This window comes from Pterocles gutturalis, unplaced genomic scaffold (assembly GCF_000699245.1).
Source record: "Pterocles gutturalis isolate BGI_N339 unplaced genomic scaffold, ASM69924v1 scaffold14761, whole genome shotgun sequence".
Taxonomy (NCBI): domain Eukaryota; kingdom Metazoa; phylum Chordata; class Aves; order Pterocliformes; family Pteroclidae; genus Pterocles; species Pterocles gutturalis.
The window spans coordinates 37835-57748 of record NW_010098053.1 but is presented as its reverse complement, the minus strand read 5'-3'; the positions used below and the strand labels follow the sequence as shown (position 1 = coordinate 57748).

Below are 19914 nucleotides of genomic sequence, written 5' to 3'. Positions count from 1 at the left end.
CCTCTTTGAGGTCTGTCTTTTTATAATTTGTTTTTCCTTTAGAAATGGTAATGGAAATTGGAAAGATAGCTCTGTCGAATAATCAGATTCCACAGAAATGCTGTGGCTGTATTGTTTCTTCTACTGTAAGCCCATGGAAAAAAATTACTCTACATTGTTACTCTTTTTATCCCATTTATTTGGAAAAGTCAATATATGCAAAAGGCAAAATTGGCTTCAAAAAGTATTCTAGGTGGTCATTTTTATAGTAAAATCCAAACAGTGCATTGATGAGAGATGCCAAGCCCCTTCCTTCCGTGTGGCACATCATCAGTATATATTTCATAAAGTTAAAATATACCTTAAACAAGGAGGACATCGTTATTCCTTTTCATTTAGATCCTGAACACAACTGTCCCCACAATCTGTTTATGGTTCATTATCCTTGACCAAACAGATAATGGAGAATTCCCTTGCCCTGGCCAGTGCTGCTGTGAAAGGCGAAGCCCTCTTTTGTGCTTTGAGTGTGTCTTTTGTGACTCATGGCAGAAGCAAGATTTGTTTAGCCCTAGGTCTGCATTTTCTGCCTATTAAGTGTTATTTTTTGTGCTCTTATCCACATGCTCCAGTTAGCTTCCAACTCTCTTGTACACTGTTTCATATACCACCACTGGTGGCAAGGCTTGGAGGCACGTGCTGGTGGTGTGGGTGTCCTAAGGTGAGAAGTTTAGCTTTGCTCCCCTCCTGTTGTGTACATTCTATAGGCTGTTCTGCTCCACGTAGGCGTTGGCTAGATGGGCCAGCTTCATTCTTCCTGGTGGCTAAAGGAACAGGACAGGCTACTTGGTTCAGGGGTTTGGGCTTATGTTTTTTTTGAAGTGATTGTGAGGTTTACTTTTTATTAATTTTTATTCGCAATTACTGTATCAGATTGCTAGTATTTGAAAACAAATTAGTGAAGGCATATTTTAGAATTGAGTAAGACATGAAACTGGAAAAAAGAAGAGAGATTGTCAGAGGCAAATATTTCACTGTAAGGGAAGGAATTATTTTGTCAAGTTTGAAGCAGTTTACTGTGTCACTATAATCACTTGCTGACAATATTAAAATTTAGCTTCTGATACCTCTCAGTGCTTTATCAGGGGACTTGGCATTTGTGTAAGGTATCAGTAAGGACATAAGTACATAGGTACAGTTGCCTTTGTTGATGCCAAGGCATCATAATCCAGAAAATTTATGGCAGGATTTCAACTTCAGTATTGCCAGAAATAAAATTAATCCAAGGTGGAAGTGTCCTTTTTGAGAGTCAAATCCTTCTTGGAATTGCTTTTCTCATTTGCTTCCCGTTTTTTTTGCAACTAAGCATTTACCATTTTTGGAAAATGTTGGCTGTACTAATATACCAAACTTGCTTTTCCCTTTCTCATTGACTTGAAATTGAGGTTAGCAAAGTCAATTCCGAGCAAGTATTACATACGAGTAATGATTTTTGTCCCAAAGAACAGTACTGACTTGAACAGTATGGAAGTGCTGATGCTTTTGCTTTGTGCAAGAGCCCATAATGACAAAGTATTCTTGTCAGAGTATGTAATGAAACCATAAATTGTTTTCATGACTGCTGTGATATTTAGTCTCTTGCAGAGCACATTCGGAACATATTTAGTGCCACGTCTTCTGTGAGTAACATCAGAAATAGAAATATATGCTTTAGCATGGGCGGTGTCAAGTGATGGGTAGGAAGAATCTGCTGATTGAACATCACGTTAAGTGAAAAAAGTTGCCTGAAACTTTCAATAGGTAAAATTCAGCCACTGCAGGAAAGGGTGATGTACACGTTACTCTTTTCTTCTTCTGAGGGGAGAAAGGCAATGAAGCAGATCAGACTGCAGAACAGCTAAGATTTGCAAGTTCTGCTTTGCTTTCTGCAGAGCCCTATGCATAAGAGGCGGTGGCTGCGGGGAAGGCTCGCCTCTAAGTTCCCTTCCCATTTAGGTGCTTGCAATATTCCTGGATTATTTCCCATTCTTTTGACTCAATAAGCACAGGCGTATAGTATCACAGCTAGATTAGTTTCTTTTACCTGTGTCAATAGGGTATCACACTGTAATTGTTTTAGACTCATGGTTAATTGTGTTTGCCACTCATGCTGTCTCTTCTGCTGTAATGTGGTCCTGTGTCACTGCCCAGGTGGAGGCTGAGCCCAGAGGCCATTGCTGGTAGCAGGGAGGAGCAGAAGGAGAAGGGAGGGGGAGAATGAGGTGGGTCATGCTGATTGCTAACTGAGAGCTGGGTATTGTGGACACAGGCAGAAAAGGGAGCTTCCAAAGTCTTCTTCCTTCCAGCAGCCTTCCCAGGGCCGGAGGTCAAATCCTGAGGTTCCTCATACAACAGATTTCTTTACCAGGGTTGTTATTAATAAGCTAAGATGACTTGTGCAAGACTTTGATGTCATGCAGAGAGTCTTCCTCCATCTTTTCAGAGGAAAACTTGAGACTCTTGAATCCATTACTGGCTGGGGTAGAAATGGCTTGTTGCAATTGTAATTTTTTTCTCTTTTGCAGTATCTGGTGTGTAAAAGGAAGCTCGAAAGTAAAAAAGAAGCACTGCTAATCCTTTCCAAAGAGCTGGACACCTGTCAGCAAGAAAGAGACCAGTACAAGCTTATGGCAAACCAGTTGCGGGAACGACATCAGTCTCTGAAAAAGAAGTATCGGGAGCTGATTGTAGGTCATTCTTTATTATTACTGTATAACTGGGGGACAAGAGCTATCCTCAAAAAAAAAAATCAAAAGAAATCCGTAATCAGTGTGGTAAAAAATGTTTAGGTGCTTGTTTACAGTAGTTCTGCAGTTGTACAGCCCTGATTATATTATTACTAATTTGTTCTGCATTGATGAGGTAGTGGCTGTTATATAAGACACAGAAAGACAGTGCATGCTGTGAGGAAATTAGTTTCAGTCATAATTCCATTTAAAAACTGACTGCAGTATTATTATTCCACAGCAACTTAATGTACCGTTATGAAAAATAATGAAACATAAATTTGTAATGACCTGCTGTTCTAGAAATGTAAACAAATCTTCAGCCTTAGACAGTTTTTTTGAGTTGAAATTAATATTACTGGTATTAATCAAGATGCAGTATTTTAGAAACAATTTTGATAACATTTTAGTTAAAATACATGTTTTAAAATTTGATCCACAAAGTTAATGTATTTGCTGGCTTCAGAAATAAGTTGCCAATGAAATATGTATATTTATTTGTAGGATGGGGATCCATCCCTTCCACCTGAAAAAAGGAAGCAGGTAGGATTTATTTTTCAGTTGACATTATTTATCTGCTACAAAAGTACTTTGCAAAAGTGTGACAGTATTAACTAAGAAATCTGGTAGAAAGCAAGCATTTCTGTCTGTGGAAAAACTCAGTCTTTAAACTGTGGTTTCTTGTGCTTTTGTCTAACCATGTTTCACTTTGAAATATCTGAACTATCGTTAATTAGAATATATGGCTATTGCTTTTATGTTCACCTGAGACTGAAATTGGTCAGTGTACGGAGACTTGAGATTTTTCTCCTTGTTGATCCTTCTTGTGTTAAGTCCAAAAATGGGTTAGTGACAGCACTTCTCATACTTGAAGGCAATCTTTGTCTTCATCCCATAATTGTTAATATATATTGTTGTGAGTACTGTTTTCTGTTAGGTACTCTCCCAGGTCATTTGGGCTCTATGACTTATAAATGGTAAGAACACTGGTAATTGCATTTTATGGTTCCTCTGAAAAACTTTTTGCCCGCTCACTTTTTTTTTGTTCCCAGAGATCCACATAATGTGTCCCTGCTATGGAGTGTTGGTTGTCACATCTTAAAATTATCTTAGTTTTTAGAGAAAAATGGCACGCAAAACATAATGTGTGAGCAGGGAGAGGAGGAGAAGCCAAAAGAACAAAAAAATGTTGCTGTAATTGCTAATTCTGAAAGTCTTTTAACCATTTTTTTAAAAGTGGTTGTTTCATTTTCTTCATGGGTCAGAAGTTTTATTCATCATCCTTTCCCTGGAAGTCTGCATGTAGTTCTTGCTATTTTCTTAAAGTTTTAGGGGCTTAGGGTTTTGATTGTTTTAAACTAAACTGTCAGAGGCAATATAATGACTCACTCAGGCACTTAAACAAACAACTGCCAAGAAGTCAGTGGCTCAGTGTAGAATCATTTAACTTCCTCATTATTTAGCATAATTTATTTTAAATTTTGTTATTTCAACAGAATTCTGATAAAAGTTTGACCAGATATAGGTTTGTACATTCTGACTGCTAAAATTTGAGTTGAAGCATATACAATTAAAAGGAAAAAGACCAATGCGGTATATGGGTCATTAGAGAGATAAGTAGGAAGGGAGATTTGCCATCCCATGGATGTTGTTCTAATTTGTCTTCCATCTTTTAAAACAAATAAATGTGGTACTTATTTCTGAAGTACTAGCAAAATTTAGTCTGAATTCAGAAGCTGCAATTCTATTAAGTTTTGGCAAATCTTACCATGGTGAGTGCCTGGAAAGCCATTTAATAGTGTAGCTAGGAGTCTTTTTTTCTGAGGAAGTTACGTATTCATGCTGGGTAAAAGTGAAAGAAAGGAAATCTTGTTCTGAAGTAGGGTCATTTATAGGTCTCCCCCAAGGACAATATATGCTTTAGGTTGTACAGTAATAGGCTGTTAGTGCACTTCTTGAGTTTTCATTTTCCTGAGAAGTGTATCTGTAGCATACAAGGTGGATAATCTGTAGTTAGGGCAATCTGTCTGAAGAAGAGTATAGTTTTGCTTTGAGAAATGCATCAAAGAATAATAAAATAAAGTTATGAATATTTTTTCAGTGTTACTGTACATACATTTCTTATATTTTCTCATCGAAGAAAGAGTGAAATCTCTGTGCTCTTTTGGACTTTTTCCATCCGCTTTTTGCCTGTAAGCCTGGTTGCCTGCTAGAAGTTTGTGACCTTAGTCACTTTATAAAAACAGCGACCCTGATCCTGTAGTGAATTTTGTGTCACACCAAAGTGCATCCTGTTCTAATGGTCAGAAATGAGATGAAAACGTGATATGCGGAACAGTTTGCAGTCTGTTATGTTTCTGTACTGCAACTGAGAAATTATTGTTGATGTTGCAATCAAGAACCTTCAATGTAATAGGTGGGTTGGAATTGCTGTTTTCTTCGGCTTCGTCTCTTAATTTTTCACCTTTGTTATCAGTTAAGCTTAGTGACTGTACCTTCTCTCCCTGTTTTGCAACACATAATTTTATATTTTTCTATGGAAATATTATGTAACCAGGTAATTTCTATCAGCAAGCAGTTAACTCAGAATATGTTTTTGTAAAATTGATGTTACTTAAAGGTATTTTAATGTGCAGTGCTCTGCAGTGTTTTCCCTCTCAAAGCAGTGTCTGTGGTGGTATGTATCTCTGACATAAAGCAAAGACTGTTTTGTGCCTATTGCCTTCAGCCAACCAACAAAAGCAGGAAATGAGAAACTCTGCTACTGAAATCTCTTTTCCTGCAGTAGGTGTTTTACCATTAGTGTTGTTATCATAGCCTGTGAGCTGTCAGTGCTTTCCTGGCCCCTCTTACCAAGCATTCACAATTACATCCTGTGGTTGAAGGTAGTTTTATAATATTGTATGGTGTCAGGTGTAGGGTAAGTTTTGGATAGGTAATGGAGAGGTGAGATGTTTCAGGAGTATAGCAATAATAAAGAGTTGATTTTGATGTTAAAATTCATCAGAGATGGTAAACAATAGACACTCCCCGTTTTGAAAGGCATGTTGAAACGTTGCTCTATCTACAGAGCCTCACTTGTGCATCCCATATAAGTAGAAATTCTACCATTCTGCATTGGTAGACATTTATATGCATTTGCTGTGATACAGAACATTTTTACGACATTGGCAAACAAATACTGGATATCTGTTGGACAGTGTTGCCATGCTGGGAAACTTAAAGAAAAAAAACATCTATGGGATTTCTAGCTTGATTTATACTGACTATTATTTTAATGTACATTGCTTAAATTTTCAGTATAGTTTCAGTTTGGGAGAAGTTTTATCATTGAAATAACAGATCAGTGAATCCTTTGGCCTTCTATATTAAATGGAAGTTTTTTTTAATACAAATGAGATCCTTTGAATAAATAGAGGTCAAGTAAAATGCATGGTTAGGGAAATGACTATGCTGGGCCACAGTCCTAAGTGTGCTTTGCTGAATTTGATCTCGGAGACCACTCAGTTGGAGAGAATGCATTTGCAGTGGGGCTGTGTGTCAAGAATAAAGCTGCAATGCATATGTTCACTGACAAGGGCTTATATTTGTATTTTGAATGTATGAGGAATCAAATTAAACATCACAGGTTCACAGAATGGTTAAGGTGGGAAGGCAGCTCTTGAGATCAACTAGTCTAACCCCCTTGCTCAAGCAGGGCCACCTAGAGCAGGTTCCACAATCTCTTTGTGTAACCTGTTCCAGCGCTTGACCACTCTCTGAGTAAAAAAGTGTTGGGGCTTTTTTTTGTGTGTGTTCAGATGCCTGCAGGTATTGGGGTGGCTAAAGTCCCTCATGAGGATCACGGCCTGTGAACATGAAGCTTCTTCCAGTTGTGTGAAAAAGGCCTCATCTACTACTTCTTCCTGATCAGGAGGTCTCTAGCGGATACCCAGTATAAGAGCACCCATGTTGATCTGCCCGGTAATCTTGACCTGAAAGCTCTCAGCTGACTCCTGACCTTTCCCAACACGGCTGCTCTCCCACACAGAGGGCAACATGCCCTCCTCACCTTCCCGGCAGTCCTTCCTAAAGAGCCTGTATTCCTCCATTGCAGCACTTTAGTCCTGTAAGCTATCCCACCATTTCTACATGATCCCAATGAGATTGTAGCCCTGGAACTGCACACAGACTTCGAACTCTTCCCTGTGCTGCATGTGTTGGAGTAGAGGCCTCTGAGGGGCATCAGGTGTGCCGGTTCCACAGTATAGGCTTGAGAGCTTTCCCCACAAGGCTGTTCTGCCAGCAGTTCCTTCTTTACGTGCCTACACTCAAAGGGATTACACTTCAGCTCAGTTGTTTTGTGAATTGCTATGTCCCATCTCTTCCCATCATCCTTGGCTCTTGGCTTGCCTACTCTATCCCAAACCTCCTTGTTCCCTCCTCCATAATTTCCAGTTTAAAGCTGTCCTTTACGAGGTTGGCCAGCCTATTGGCAAAGATACTTTTGCCTCATGTAGTAAAGTGCACCCTGTGTCTTCCAAGTAGCTGTTAAACCTTAGAGGGGATCCCATGGTTATAGAACCCCCTTTTAGGCTCCTAATAATGAGCATCATAACATAATGATGACATAGGCCTAGTAGCCCAGCTTGATAGTTACTCTTTTTGCCAGGGAAAAAGTCTCATCAGAGAACCTACGTGTGTCTTTCCTGAAGGTCATGGTCCTTCACTCTGTTACAGTATAGGTGTCGCAAAGTGATTAATTCAAGTCAAGACTGTGACTGCTTCGGCGATCATTGACATCACAGCAGCATGCTACCCACTCACCAAGACATTGGTCAGACAGCTTGACTTCCGCTAAAGAATAAGTTCATGAGAATGGCATGTTGGAGCACTCAGAGCATCAGAAGCACCGCAGATTCCAGACCGGAGGATGTTGTGACATACCACAAATGGACCCATTTGGATCCCTTCCATTTCCAACTGCTATCTTAATGTACTCAGCTGCCACAAACTTCAGGGATTACCATATGACCGTTTTTTACATCATCAGAAAAAATGACTAGTGTGACTATAGAGTGACTATTTTTTGTGAATTAATTAATTTGGGAAGTTTTGTTAGTCTTGTGCTAAGGCACAAAAGCTGCATTTAGAGTCCTGTGAGAGAAAATCTTCAGATAAAGTAAACTACAGAGTAAGCAATCATTTTGTATTTATCTCACAAGGGTGGTGTGAAGATTAATGTCATGGGGGGATGCTGAGGTGGCACAAGCCAACAAGGAAATGATGGGGAAATACCTCAGAGGAACAAAGAGGTGTTCCTCCAAAAAGGCAGCACAGCCGGCAGCCCAGCTGAAGTGCCTCTACACCAACGCATGCAGCCTGGGCAACAAACAAGAGGAGCTGTAAGCCACCGCACTGTTGGAAAACTATGACCTAGTTGCCATCACTGAAACTCGGTGGGATGAATCCCATGACTGGATTGATCATTGATGGCTACAGGCTATCAGAAGAGACTGGAAAGAGTCTTTGTATAAGTACAAATTAATAATTTCTCTTTGACTACATTCATCCCCTGTCAACAAGACCTTGATGCCTATATGCGGGGAGGGACCGAAGTTCCTGACTGAACCTTCACATCGAAGGAATTTCTGCCAAGTAACTTGTCATGATACTGGTAGTTCATAATAACAGCCTTAGTTGCTGTTTATGATGTATGTTAACAAGTTGCTTTGCAAAAACTGGCCTCTTGAAGGCGTCTGTAGTTGATGCTAACCTTATTTTGTTTGTCAGCCTTCGGCAAATGCTCCAGGTCCGGCTGGGTGGTATTTGGTCCTACAGAACACTATTCTAAGCTAATACACAGAAGACTGTTTGAAAAGGAGTGAAAAAGTAGTAATTTTCTATGTCTATTGCTAAAATGGCTTTTTGGTTCTGTTAATCATCTCTATAAAAATTCCAGTTGCTGAGTGTCTTGAATGTATGTGAACACGAGTGAGTCTTTGTGGTTTTGGAGAGCCTTGTCAAGTTCTGACTGCTGTGCTTCTTCGGTGGGATTCCTGCCTGGTTCTCAGAGTAGCATATGCTCAGAGGAGCAGAGGATTTTCTTCTTGGTTTGTGTTAAGTGACTTTTTGGCAAGCCTTTGATTTTTGCTGTTGTTTTCCTGTGGGGAAATATGACCTGTATTAAGTGAATTTTGTTTAGTATGCCCAGGATCTATAATTTCAGAAGTCTTCTCTACATGGTTTCTCAACGTGAAGAGAAAAATACAATAATTTTTGCTTCTTATTGTAAGGAATCTAGTGCTAGGGGAGGTCGCCAGTTCTTCTACCTTGGAGTGAACAGTGGTAGCTGGTAAGCAAAGCAGGTTTTTCTGTACTAATTCAGCCATTGCAATCATATGAATGTATTGAGGATAAACTTTAATTAAATTTGCTATCAGTCACACCCACCAAGTGTGCTTATTGTTTCGTCAAACTTTTTTTCTGTCAGCCCTATAATTCAGTGTTCTTTGTTTGAAGGTGTAGCTAAAATAAACATGTAAGACTGTAAACTGCAGTGTAGAAATGATTGTTTGTATTTAAAAATATTTTTAGACTGTAAAGATATGTCAAAAGTTTCCCCCTCTTCCCTTTTTCCAAATTACTTTTTCATACAGTATCTAAAAGCAGAAAGTCCTTTTTTTAAATTCTTTTTTTTAAGTGTCAGATAAGATTTATGTGTAAGAGAATTGAGAGCTATATTAAATACTGTGTTACTATCCATCATTTTTAAAGTGGTGTGAAGATAAATAACACTGTGTATATGTGTGGCTAGATTTGCAAAATTGCTAAAGGAGCCAAATTCAAGTGTAGTGCATAATGCCAGGGATGACTATTTGGAGTTACTTTTTTTTTTTCCCATCTTCTTGGGTCATTGGTCAGTAGTGAGCAAAGATCTGTTGCTGCCTGACAGGTATTCATTGGCTTATGTTAATAAATATTTGCAGGTATTTTTATCAGTAGTTGCAGATGCTCATCTGTAGCTAAAAGTAAGGTTCTCTTCCACCTCATGTCCCAAAAACAGTCTTTCAAATTTTAACAAAGTCTAAGTAGAAACAGGTGAGGTCTGTGATCCCATCCCATTGAATTTTTCACTCTCTGGTCTATTCTGATTTATGGTGCTTTTTTCCCCCTGTGTAATAAAAGTACGCACTTCCCACTTGGCACTGTCACATCAGTCTTTTTCACCTTTCATCCTACCTTCTGGTGGGATCATTGTCAATAGTTGCACTTGCTTCTGTTTGGAGGAAAAAGGAGCGTGGGGACAATTTTTTATGTCTGTGAGGGTTTGGACTGCACTCAAATCATACATGCATGCTTCCCCGTGAGAGATGGACATAAAACAAATAGCTTGTCATACCGCAGAGGCTCCAGAATACCTACCAGAAACCAAACATCACCAGAGGTGGGCAGAGCTCCAGAAAGATTGTCTGATACTGGGCAGTCAATTGACTGACAAGAGACTTGAATGAAGCACTGTTACTTAGTATTACAGATAGTTGCACGGAGGGTAGGAGAAACAGTTTCCACTGGCACGTTTGTTGCAGAGGCAAGACAAGATGAGGCAGCAGAAAGGTATAGACCTGTGCATCTTTCCCTCCTGTCACCCATGGCTCAGGAATCTCTCTTCATCAGTACTTTGGAGTTAGTTTTGAATAGCATGAGTGAAAGAAATAAGGTCTCTAGCAGTTACAGAAGCCTTTTTAAGGCTTCGCCTAGAATCAAAAGAAACTGTCGAAGAAATTGAGTCTAGAGAAGCTGAATTTGGCTAATTTTCAGAGAGTTGTTCTGTGTTGCACAGGTAGATGATATGAGTTTTATTGTCTGCTAAGTAACTTGTCTTGAATTTTAAGTGAATCCTGTGTTTGTTCTATGAATATTGAAAAGAAGTTGCCAGGTGGAAAAATGAATAGCCTTTCTCCTTGCATAGATTTCTCCCCTTTCCTCTAAAAATACATGCTTACAGGTTCACAAAGCCAGTCCTCCATTGTTAGTTTTATCATCTTGCAACCATATGGTATGTCTTCTTATATACGCCAAAGAAATGGTACCAAGTCCAGGTGTCGTTCAACGTATCCTCTTGACTGGCTCTCTGTAAGCACAGAGGAGCACTTTTGAAAGTCAAATGTTTCTCCTTATATCCACATTTAACCGAGAGCTTTAATGAGGCCTTGCCAAAACCTTTAAAACTGGGGACAATCTAAATTATACGTTGTATGGAACCTCTAAGCCAGGGAAATGAAAAATTGCTGGAGACTGCTTCTGTGACATAGCTTGGTTGTTTTAGTTTAACGGAAGTATAATAGAAGCTCTGCATTAAGGAGCAAGTCTATACTTAGCTCATTGCAATGCTCTTAGCATGCTTAAAAGAGGCTGGTTTATTTTGGTGTCTAAAATTCTTCGTTTGAATTTCTTCCAAAATCCCTGTCTTGAGGATAAAGGGTTTTGTCACGTTAAGTCATTTATATGACTGACAAATAAAATTTAGCATAGAATTGCAATCTCAGAGAAATGGTTTTAAAGGAAATAAATCTGAACAGGAAGATTTAGTATAGGCATGGTAATGCCTTTCCTGCAGTTACTGGGAGCTGGGTTTTGACTACAGACTGCTCGAATCCTAATGCTGTGGCTGTAAACACTGATTAGTGAGATTGAGTTATTCCCAGGTGTTGAAATTATATGTGCTATTGCAGTGTTAGGAGTTGTTCAAATTCATCATAAAAAGGGACTTCATAAATAGAAGTGTTTCAGATAGGTTTGTGCAAATCATGTTCCTTTTAACTAACTCAGTCTGGTGGTTGGATGGCCTTTATTGAAAGTCAGCTTTCTTAAAAAAAAAAATTGTATTTGAGCAGTAGCCATAGATACTTCAGTTTAAATACAATTTCCTGCAAACATGCTTCTTTGTTTTCTTTCTCTTAAACAGCCATTAAGAGGTAGGTCTCAAAACCATTGACTGAATGTGTTCTAAAGCTCCTTGATCCATTCAGTATATGAATGACTGCTACACATTTGTTTAATGTGTAGAAAAAAAGAAGTCATTCTGCCAAAGTATACTTGAGGAACCTTTTGCTTGCTTGAATGGTTGCTGTCTTGAAAATAAAATTTGAGGCAGCTTAATTTGCCACAATCAGCTATTTAAATTTTTTACTATTACACTTTTTTCCCTAAATTATTTATTTGCAGTCTTCAGGTTTATCAGTAGTTTATGAAATGCTTTAGCCTCTTCCAAAACTGTGGGAAACTTACCTTACTTTCTTCTGAACCTGTGATCTCAGAGCACCAGAAGTACAAAAGCTGTAGCAGTGAATCAGGCTTGTTGTTCATCAAGTAGGATATATCAGTTTCCTGAGTTATTTTTCATGTTTAAAAGTTTGAAGCTATTGCTATTTTAGACCATTTGGAGTTTGTAGCCAGCTTCTTCATACAGTAGCGCACAAAAGTTCCAAATTATTATAGTGTAAGTCTAATCCTGCAAATGGCCAGATGTGTGCATAGCTATATTCATGTTAATAGTTCTCTTATATATTAAATAGGACATGTAGAAATAGCAGTTGTTAGTAAACAAAGGGAATGATTGCAGGAATGGCTATCAGATGCCTTGTTGGTTTGATAGTGTGTGTGTTTTAAAGATACAACTCACAAAAACTTCTATGAGACATCAAATAGTAATGAGAATGACTGGGGAAAAGAGCAGAACTAAAAGAGGAAGATCAAAACAGAGAAACAGGGGAGCTGAAAAAGAGGCACAGCAAGTAGGGAAACTACAACTAAACCTAAAATACCAAGAGAGAACTTGGAACAGTCAGGTGATGCATTGGCCTCAAGCCCAGGGAGTACGTGTAAGGATAGCTTACAAATATTGACTCATGGGGCTTTACTAAGTCATGCTTAGAAAATCTGAAAATTCTTTTTTCCTTTCTTTTTTTACTCCTCAGATTTATGGCATTGAATGACACACCTAGCTGTCCATAGGCAATGTCTTCAAAGGCTGCGCATTGGCCACGATGTTATAACTCTCTTAGGAGAGATGTCATTGGTTGGCTTTTCCTGTGCTGCATCAATGTTTGTGCATTTGTGAGATATTTTTAGGCTGAAAATATAATAAATTTATCTGCAGTATTTGCTCATTTTCAGATATCATATATAGGAAAGAGGAGAATGCATTATTTTTTTGTTAGTGATCAAGCTGATGGAATTTAATTGTAAAATTATAGACCAGACTGCTTGCCCTGCTAATTTAGTAGGTTAATGTGGATGATGACTTTTGATCTGGATTATTTGGGGTGGGGGGCATGTTCATTTTTAATCTCTAGCTTTCATCTCTATTTTTCTAGAAGTTTACATACTAGCTAACAACACGAGTCGGGTCATGTTTGAAGTTCTGTGTTACTAGATATCCATGGTACAGCTCCTTATAGGGGCAGAGACTCTGGCTGGCATTCTCTTTGCTGGCTAGGAATCTACTGTAAGCATTATTAGGGAATATAATTATATCATAATTATTTCTCAGCTGTGCCTTTTGTCTAATTATATGCAAGTTTAAAACTATTATTTTGGCAACTTTGTATAAATATTATCAAAGTACTCTGCATTTTGCCCTTCCCACCAGCCAAGATACCAGAACTAGCGTAGATGTTTTCATTTTGTCTCGTTTGGAGTTTGTGTGCTGTTCTGGGAGCATTATATGCACCCATGCTGCTGTTCAAGGAACTGGTGACTGTTGTTGTTATCTCTCTAATGAAGCATTAAGTCTGGGTACCAACAACAATAAAAGTAAAGATTGTAGGCAGATAAGAAGTCTAAGGTTCCTTTTCAATCACCACTTACACATCTCTCCATAGGCACTAACTTCTGACCGATATTTACTCCTTTTCTAGGCAAATCTTGTGCAACTACTGAGTGAGGCTCAAGATCGAAATAAACATCTTGGAGAAGAGATTAGAGAGCTTCAGCAGAGACTAGGAGAAGTACAAGGGGACAATAAGGTATTATAAACTTTTGTTATCAGTAAATGGCATGGAATGTGTAAAGTCTTGCAGTTACTTCTTAGGAAAACAAATAAAACAATGGGCTACAGAACTTCTAGAATACTTTGATTACAATAAATGCTCAAAACAGTAGAACAAAAGAAGCTTGTACAGGATAATTTTATATGCTGCTTTTGCTCAGTTCTTAACTATGTATTTTGCACCTAGCCTTGCTTTAATGGTCTCAGATGTTCCTTCTTTCTTTCTTTCTTCCTTTCTTTCTTTCTTTTTAATATATTTTATTAGTGGTATATCCTCTTACAAATAGTTACGGATAAGCATGTCTTCTTCATCATGTGATAATTTTCAATTTTTTTTCACTGAAAATGCAAAATATTAGTACACAGTAAAGCCAGGGGAGGCATAATTTTTTCCTTCCAAAAATATGGAGAAGTTGACCACAGATAGATATAGTGAGCGTTGTATTAAGCCCTCATCCTTACCCTTACATAACCAATTTATTTTATTGCTAAATTTAGCAAGTTATATGGAACATTGCTCAAAATCTGCCATTTGGTATTAATCAAACTCCTGTTGTCTCTGTTAATTGAAATATTTAAACTCAAGCCAAATGTGTGTAACATTCACAGCTGGAGCTGTATGAAAAGTACATTCAGAGATCAAACTAGTGAGAGGTTGAATTTGAGAGTCGAGGTGGTTAACGAAGTAAAAAATTAAACAAATAATGAATGATAACTTCCCTCCCTCAACTACAGTTTTAAAGTTATGGGATTTAAAAATATAAGAAAAATTATGCAGCTTTTAATTATTCAGACTGTTTTTTTCTTTCTGTTTAAGTTAATTTTATTTTATTTGTTTTATTTATTTTATTTTAAACATCAGTATATTGTGATGGTGAAGTTTTATTACTTGTTTATCACAAAGGGCTTTCTTGAAGGTGTGCATGGAGCTGGGAGAGGATCAAGTGAGACCTGAATTTGTAGTGTGCATAGCATTCAGTGTAACTTGCTCAAGCTTTCAAAGACCAGCTTTCCCGATGTTTCTTTTCATTTGCATGTTCTTTACTAATAATGTATACTATCAGTGTAGAAGACAGTGCCTTGCAGTTCTCCAGTACCAATATTATGCCATGCAGCCTTTCCCAAGCCAGTCCTGAACAGATAACAAGGGTTTGTAAGTACAAACAGAAAACAAATGTAGTAAAACTACAACATATTTAAATATCAAGGTTATGTACCTATTCTAATTCTTTACAACAATATGATCTTAGTAACACAGAGCCTACTTCTTTGTGCTTGAACTGACTTTGTTTAGATTTGCTTTTGCAGGTTAACTTGATATTAGCTGGTCACCTTTGAGACATCTGTATTCTCAGCATGAATTTAAATTCATGATCCTTATAACGAATGCAAAAACACAAAAATAGTTATTCTGACCACTGTGCCCCTCTCCAAAAGGTGCAAAATAGTGCATCACTAAAGAGGGGAGGAAAGAACTGCATCAGACAGGGATTAATTGAGACTATGATTTTCATTTTTGGAACACATTCTTCACTTTCCTAGTAAATAAGAAATAGATTTTATTTTAGAGTCAGGTTGCTGTTTTTTGAAGTGCGTAAAAAAGCATTACCATCTCTCTGAGGGATTTAACACACTCCTACTGTGTCAGATTTTGCTCCCCCTTAGCTTTGGTGATAAAATTCTAGGCTTGTTCCCGAAGCCATTCTGTTCTGCTGATCAGTTCTCCTGTACTGGCAGCTGGGTTACTTCAGGCACTGGACTCCAGATAATGTATGGTGTATACAGAAACAAAGAACTATAATAATTTGCTTGTTCTTACATTTTCCCCCTGCGTTCTTCTCTCTGCTTTTTCCAAAGTGAGGGAGGGAGGGCATCCTGCCCAGCTGGTCTACTCAACCTTCCTTCTGGCAAGAGATGAACAAACAGCTGCTTTTGCAGCAAGTGAAGCTGCTTATGGATGAACAATTCTGCCTGTGTCTGAGCAGGGGTGACTCATGCAGGCTTTGTCACTGAGTGTCAAGAGCTTTGTAGGACTAAAAAAGAAAAAAAAACTCTTTAAACATCACACATTAGCTCCATTGATAAAGAATTGTTTTGATAGCTTGACTTGTTTTTCACCACTTTAAGGTTTCCTACCTACTAGTAGGATACAGTCACTTGAATTACCGAGACGACCTTAAACTAGTGACATTTTACTTGTTGTTGAATTCATGTTAAGTACGTCATCAGTTAGGCAATAACAAATTACTTGCATTTGGTTTAACTGGACTAATTTTTTCCTTTAATTTCAGCTAGAATTCTGTTGGCACAAATGATAAAACCTCTTCAGGCAGTCTCTGGAAGGATTTGTTGCTGCAGTTTCAGAAATACAGCAACAGTTAGACTGCAGCGCTCCAGCAACAGATATCTAAGACTATTTATTTTTATGACTGATCACAATCTCTTTATCAGCTCTGACACATGAAAGCTATTCTATGTTTATGATAGTTATTTGTAAATCTTTTTCCTTCCTAACATTCTGGCAGCAGTGCTTGGAGAACAATTACTGAAATTTAGAGGAGATAAGTTAGGAAATACAATTCTCTCTTGTAAAAAAAGGGTGAAAATGGAAAGCATAAGAGAAACTGCAGGCTTCTGGAAGACTGGATGACTCAGTTGCCTTCTCTTGAATTCCCACCCATGCAAAGAAAAGGTTTGGTAAGCTGTTGAGGGCAGTGCTAAGTGAGAGGAAGATACATGGAAAACAATGGCTGCAGTATTACTGACAGTTATTATAGAGCAGACAATCATTTATGCAGCAACAGTGCGAAATGTTAGATGTGGCATGTATGTTTTGGCAGAACTGGGACTTGAGGTAGCAAATTTGCGTAGTTCTAGTCCACTTTTAAAGATTTTGGAGGCAACTTGGTGAAGGCTGTCAGTGACTGTGGGTAAACATGATGTTTTGTGCCTTCCATGACAAATTTACTGGTTGTGCTTGTTTCCTTTTGCATGTTGTATCAGTAATCAGGAATGTACAACTTCGGTGCAGGCATTGTCTGTGGACTCCAGGCCTGCACAGCAGCTATTGCAGTGAAGCCTGTTTGGGGCAATGTGGGGCTGCTATAGAGTTGCTACTTTATGAATAATTACTTTAGCTGACCCTGATTAAGAAAAGCTGTGATATTAAATTAATACAGGCTAGTGGCTTGAAGCACTGGATTGTATTGGTTAACATTATATTTGTTCTTGACAAACAGGAGCTACCTCTGGTAAGGTGCCATTAATTTAAATTCACTGTGCTGTGGATGCTGTTCACAGAATCCTGAGGGGTAGCGTTAACCTATTCTGTGGCTGCAAAATGAAGTTGAGAAGTCCTTTGCTCAGTGGTTTCTGAATGACAGAAATAAAAATACAGCAGCCAGAGGGCAGGTGTATAAAGTTTATAACAAAGCACTAATATACGAAATAAACCCTTAACCCTATGGCATAACACTTAGTTTCTCTTTGGGTCACAGCATTCTCAGGGAAGAATTTTATAGCAGGTTGTGCTGCCTCATGAGACATTTGCAATGCAGAATTAAAGGACTTGGCCTGTTCTACCCTGTCAACTCTCTGATTGGCCAACTGTCTGGAAGGAGCACTCTGTCGCTTTATGGATTGGTATTTTACTTTATTTTACGTGTGTTTATAGTGCTGCTTTTGCTGGCTGAATTTGGATTTCTGAAGCATTCTTTTCATAAGATTTCATACCTTTTTTTTTTTTTGCCTCAAAATAAGTAGTAAATAGAGTTCTTCTTTTATTGGCAGACTGTTTAACCTTGCAAGTAATAATTGCTTGCAGTTATAATTACATCTTATGCCTCACCCCCTCCCAGGCTGGAGGAGGTTTGGTCGTAGTGCATGAGTCACACAGCTCTGATCCAGTTCCTGGACTGGTGCTGAGCATTACGCAGAAGTTCTGCTCTGCTATAGGCATTTAAGACATTGGTAAAGTGTGATTCCCCTCCCTGTTTCCAGTTTTTTTGAACAAAATTGAGTCCTCAATATGTTATTACATTTGTTTCTTACTGTCTTTCTCACTAGTGAGAGAGTCTAGAAATTAAATTAATCTAACTGAATTAAATCATGTTACTGTGCCTTGTCTTCATCAGCCTTTTAGCATTTAAAAAAACCAGTCCCATAGATATGAAGCCATTCCAGGATTTGCTAGTTGCCTTTTTGTCTTATTTGTTTGAATAAATAAATTAATAAGAATTGTATCTCCTAGAATCCATTCAGTCTTACTAACTGTGCAGTGGTTTGCACTTTCCCTGTGGGAACAGGGAAATGTAGTTTGCCAAAACCAGTTCCTTTTGGGGTCACAGCTTTCCCTGAACAAGTGAACTGCTTATCAGAACAAGTTGTACTAGCTTCAGTGACTTGCACTGAACTGGAGCTGAAACAAGTCGGGAGGATGATTTTGGTAGGCTGTCTTGCATCAGCAGGATTTTAACTGGCACATTGCAACTATGATGACTGGCATCCCATAAATACCAAAGATAGGTTTTAATGTACGATCTTCTACTTCAGAAGATTGATTTTTTTCTAACGCTGCAATATAATGTTTACATAAATCCCTCATGCAGTCAAAGATATGGGGAAAATCAGGCTGGTTATTGTGGTGGGTATCTCTAGTCCCTGTGGAGTTCCCTCAAATGAGGCCATGGGGAGGCAACACTTTTGCCTAGTTGTGCTCAGTATAAACAACTATAAATGCTGAATGCCTTATAGACTGTCATTTGAATACTTCATGATCCTTGAAACGGTAGCTGCTTTTTGCTTTGGATATTGAATATAACTGTGTATTAATTCAAGTCAGACTGTTCTCAGCGGTCACAAAGCTCATGAGTTCATTATCTGTTTGAGCATTTTGGCCAAGTCTTTTTGTTGTTGGCCTGTTTTTTTGTTTTTAACATGAATTAACTTTTTGTGACTAGATGAAAAAAAATAATGCGCAATCAAATGTATAAGCAGCTGTTAATGCAAATTCCGCACTGATGTAGTCCAGTGGGATTTTAAGTGGTATCAGCTACTTCGTGCCTTTTTATTCTTAACTAGGAAGAGTTCTCTACTGCAGAGAGTTTTAAAATTTACATATGAAAATGGCTTTCTGAGAATTCTCTAGTTTTAGTCTGACCAGAATGGGTTCCTGTCACTCCTAAAAAACGTTGACTGCTTGTCTGTATTTACTTGGTCTTTCATCATTTGTATACTCAAGTGACTATTATTGCAGGGTCTAATTCAGCTCCTGTTGGTGCTTTGAGTGTTCAGCTGAAATTTTTCACTGACAACAGGACTGAGCCCTCAGCTCAGAAAATTCCCGCTGGTTTAAATAATACTAGCTGTTTAACCTAGAAGAGCTGACATCTATGACAGCTTTACTCTTTCTAATGCAGATGTACTCTGATACCACAGCATGTGTTCTCTTGCTTACCGCATCTGGTTTTGTAATTGCAGCTCCTTCGAATGACAATAGCAAAGCAAAGACTCGGTGATGATGAAGTTGGGGCTCGCCACTTTGCGGCACATGAACGGGAGGATCTTGTTCAACAATTGGAGAAGGCTCGAGAACAGGTAATAACTAAATGGACGTATACTGTCATGTCTTACAGAGCTAGTGCAGTAGCAAGTAAATGACTGCTTCTGTTGTGTTTGGAGGGCTGGTTGCTGATTAACATTGCAAACAGTGGTGAAGGTGTTGGGATTTTTACTGAAATAGTTCTTATTCAGTGCTAATTTAAACATGCCTATGTAATTAGAGTGAGTTTCCTGATCTCAGGAATTCCTTCTCTAGATTATTGATTTTCCTCTTTTTATAGTGTGCAGCAACATTGTGACAATTTAATATTGTCAGTGAATGTCAATTAAAGAGACTCCTTAGTGAAAGCTGTTACAAGTATTCAACAAAATATGTGGTGGCTGATGCACCTCCTAAAGATATTCTCGGAATCAAATTTTCTGTAGATGTTGTATTAGTCTCCTCTTCCCCCTTCCTCTTAGCTATTTCTTCCCCTCTTTTGACAAATTCTTGCATCAGACCTCTTTTCCCTCCCTCAAATCTGTATTAATACAGATGTATTAATTAAATTAGTTAATTGATTTACCATACAGCATCCAATT

The 19914-nt window shown here is 38.3% G+C and overlaps 1 protein-coding gene across 1 annotated transcript in view; it reads left to right on the top strand.

The window, feature by feature from the left end:
• Positions 1-2540: 2540 nt before the first annotated feature.
• CCDC149 (coiled-coil domain containing 149) overlaps positions 2541-19914 on the top strand; it is a gene marked incomplete at its 5' end in the record, with an annotated part of 40156 nt that continues 22782 nt past the window's right edge. Inside the window, 4 exons of the mRNA XM_010087572.1 lie at positions 2541-2702; positions 3246-3284; positions 13643-13750; positions 19252-19368. Of these exons, the coding sequence (XP_010085874.1) occupies positions 2541-2702; positions 3246-3284; positions 13643-13750; positions 19252-19368 (426 nt within the window). The remainder of the gene's footprint in view (positions 2703-3245; positions 3285-13642; positions 13751-19251; positions 19369-19914) is intronic.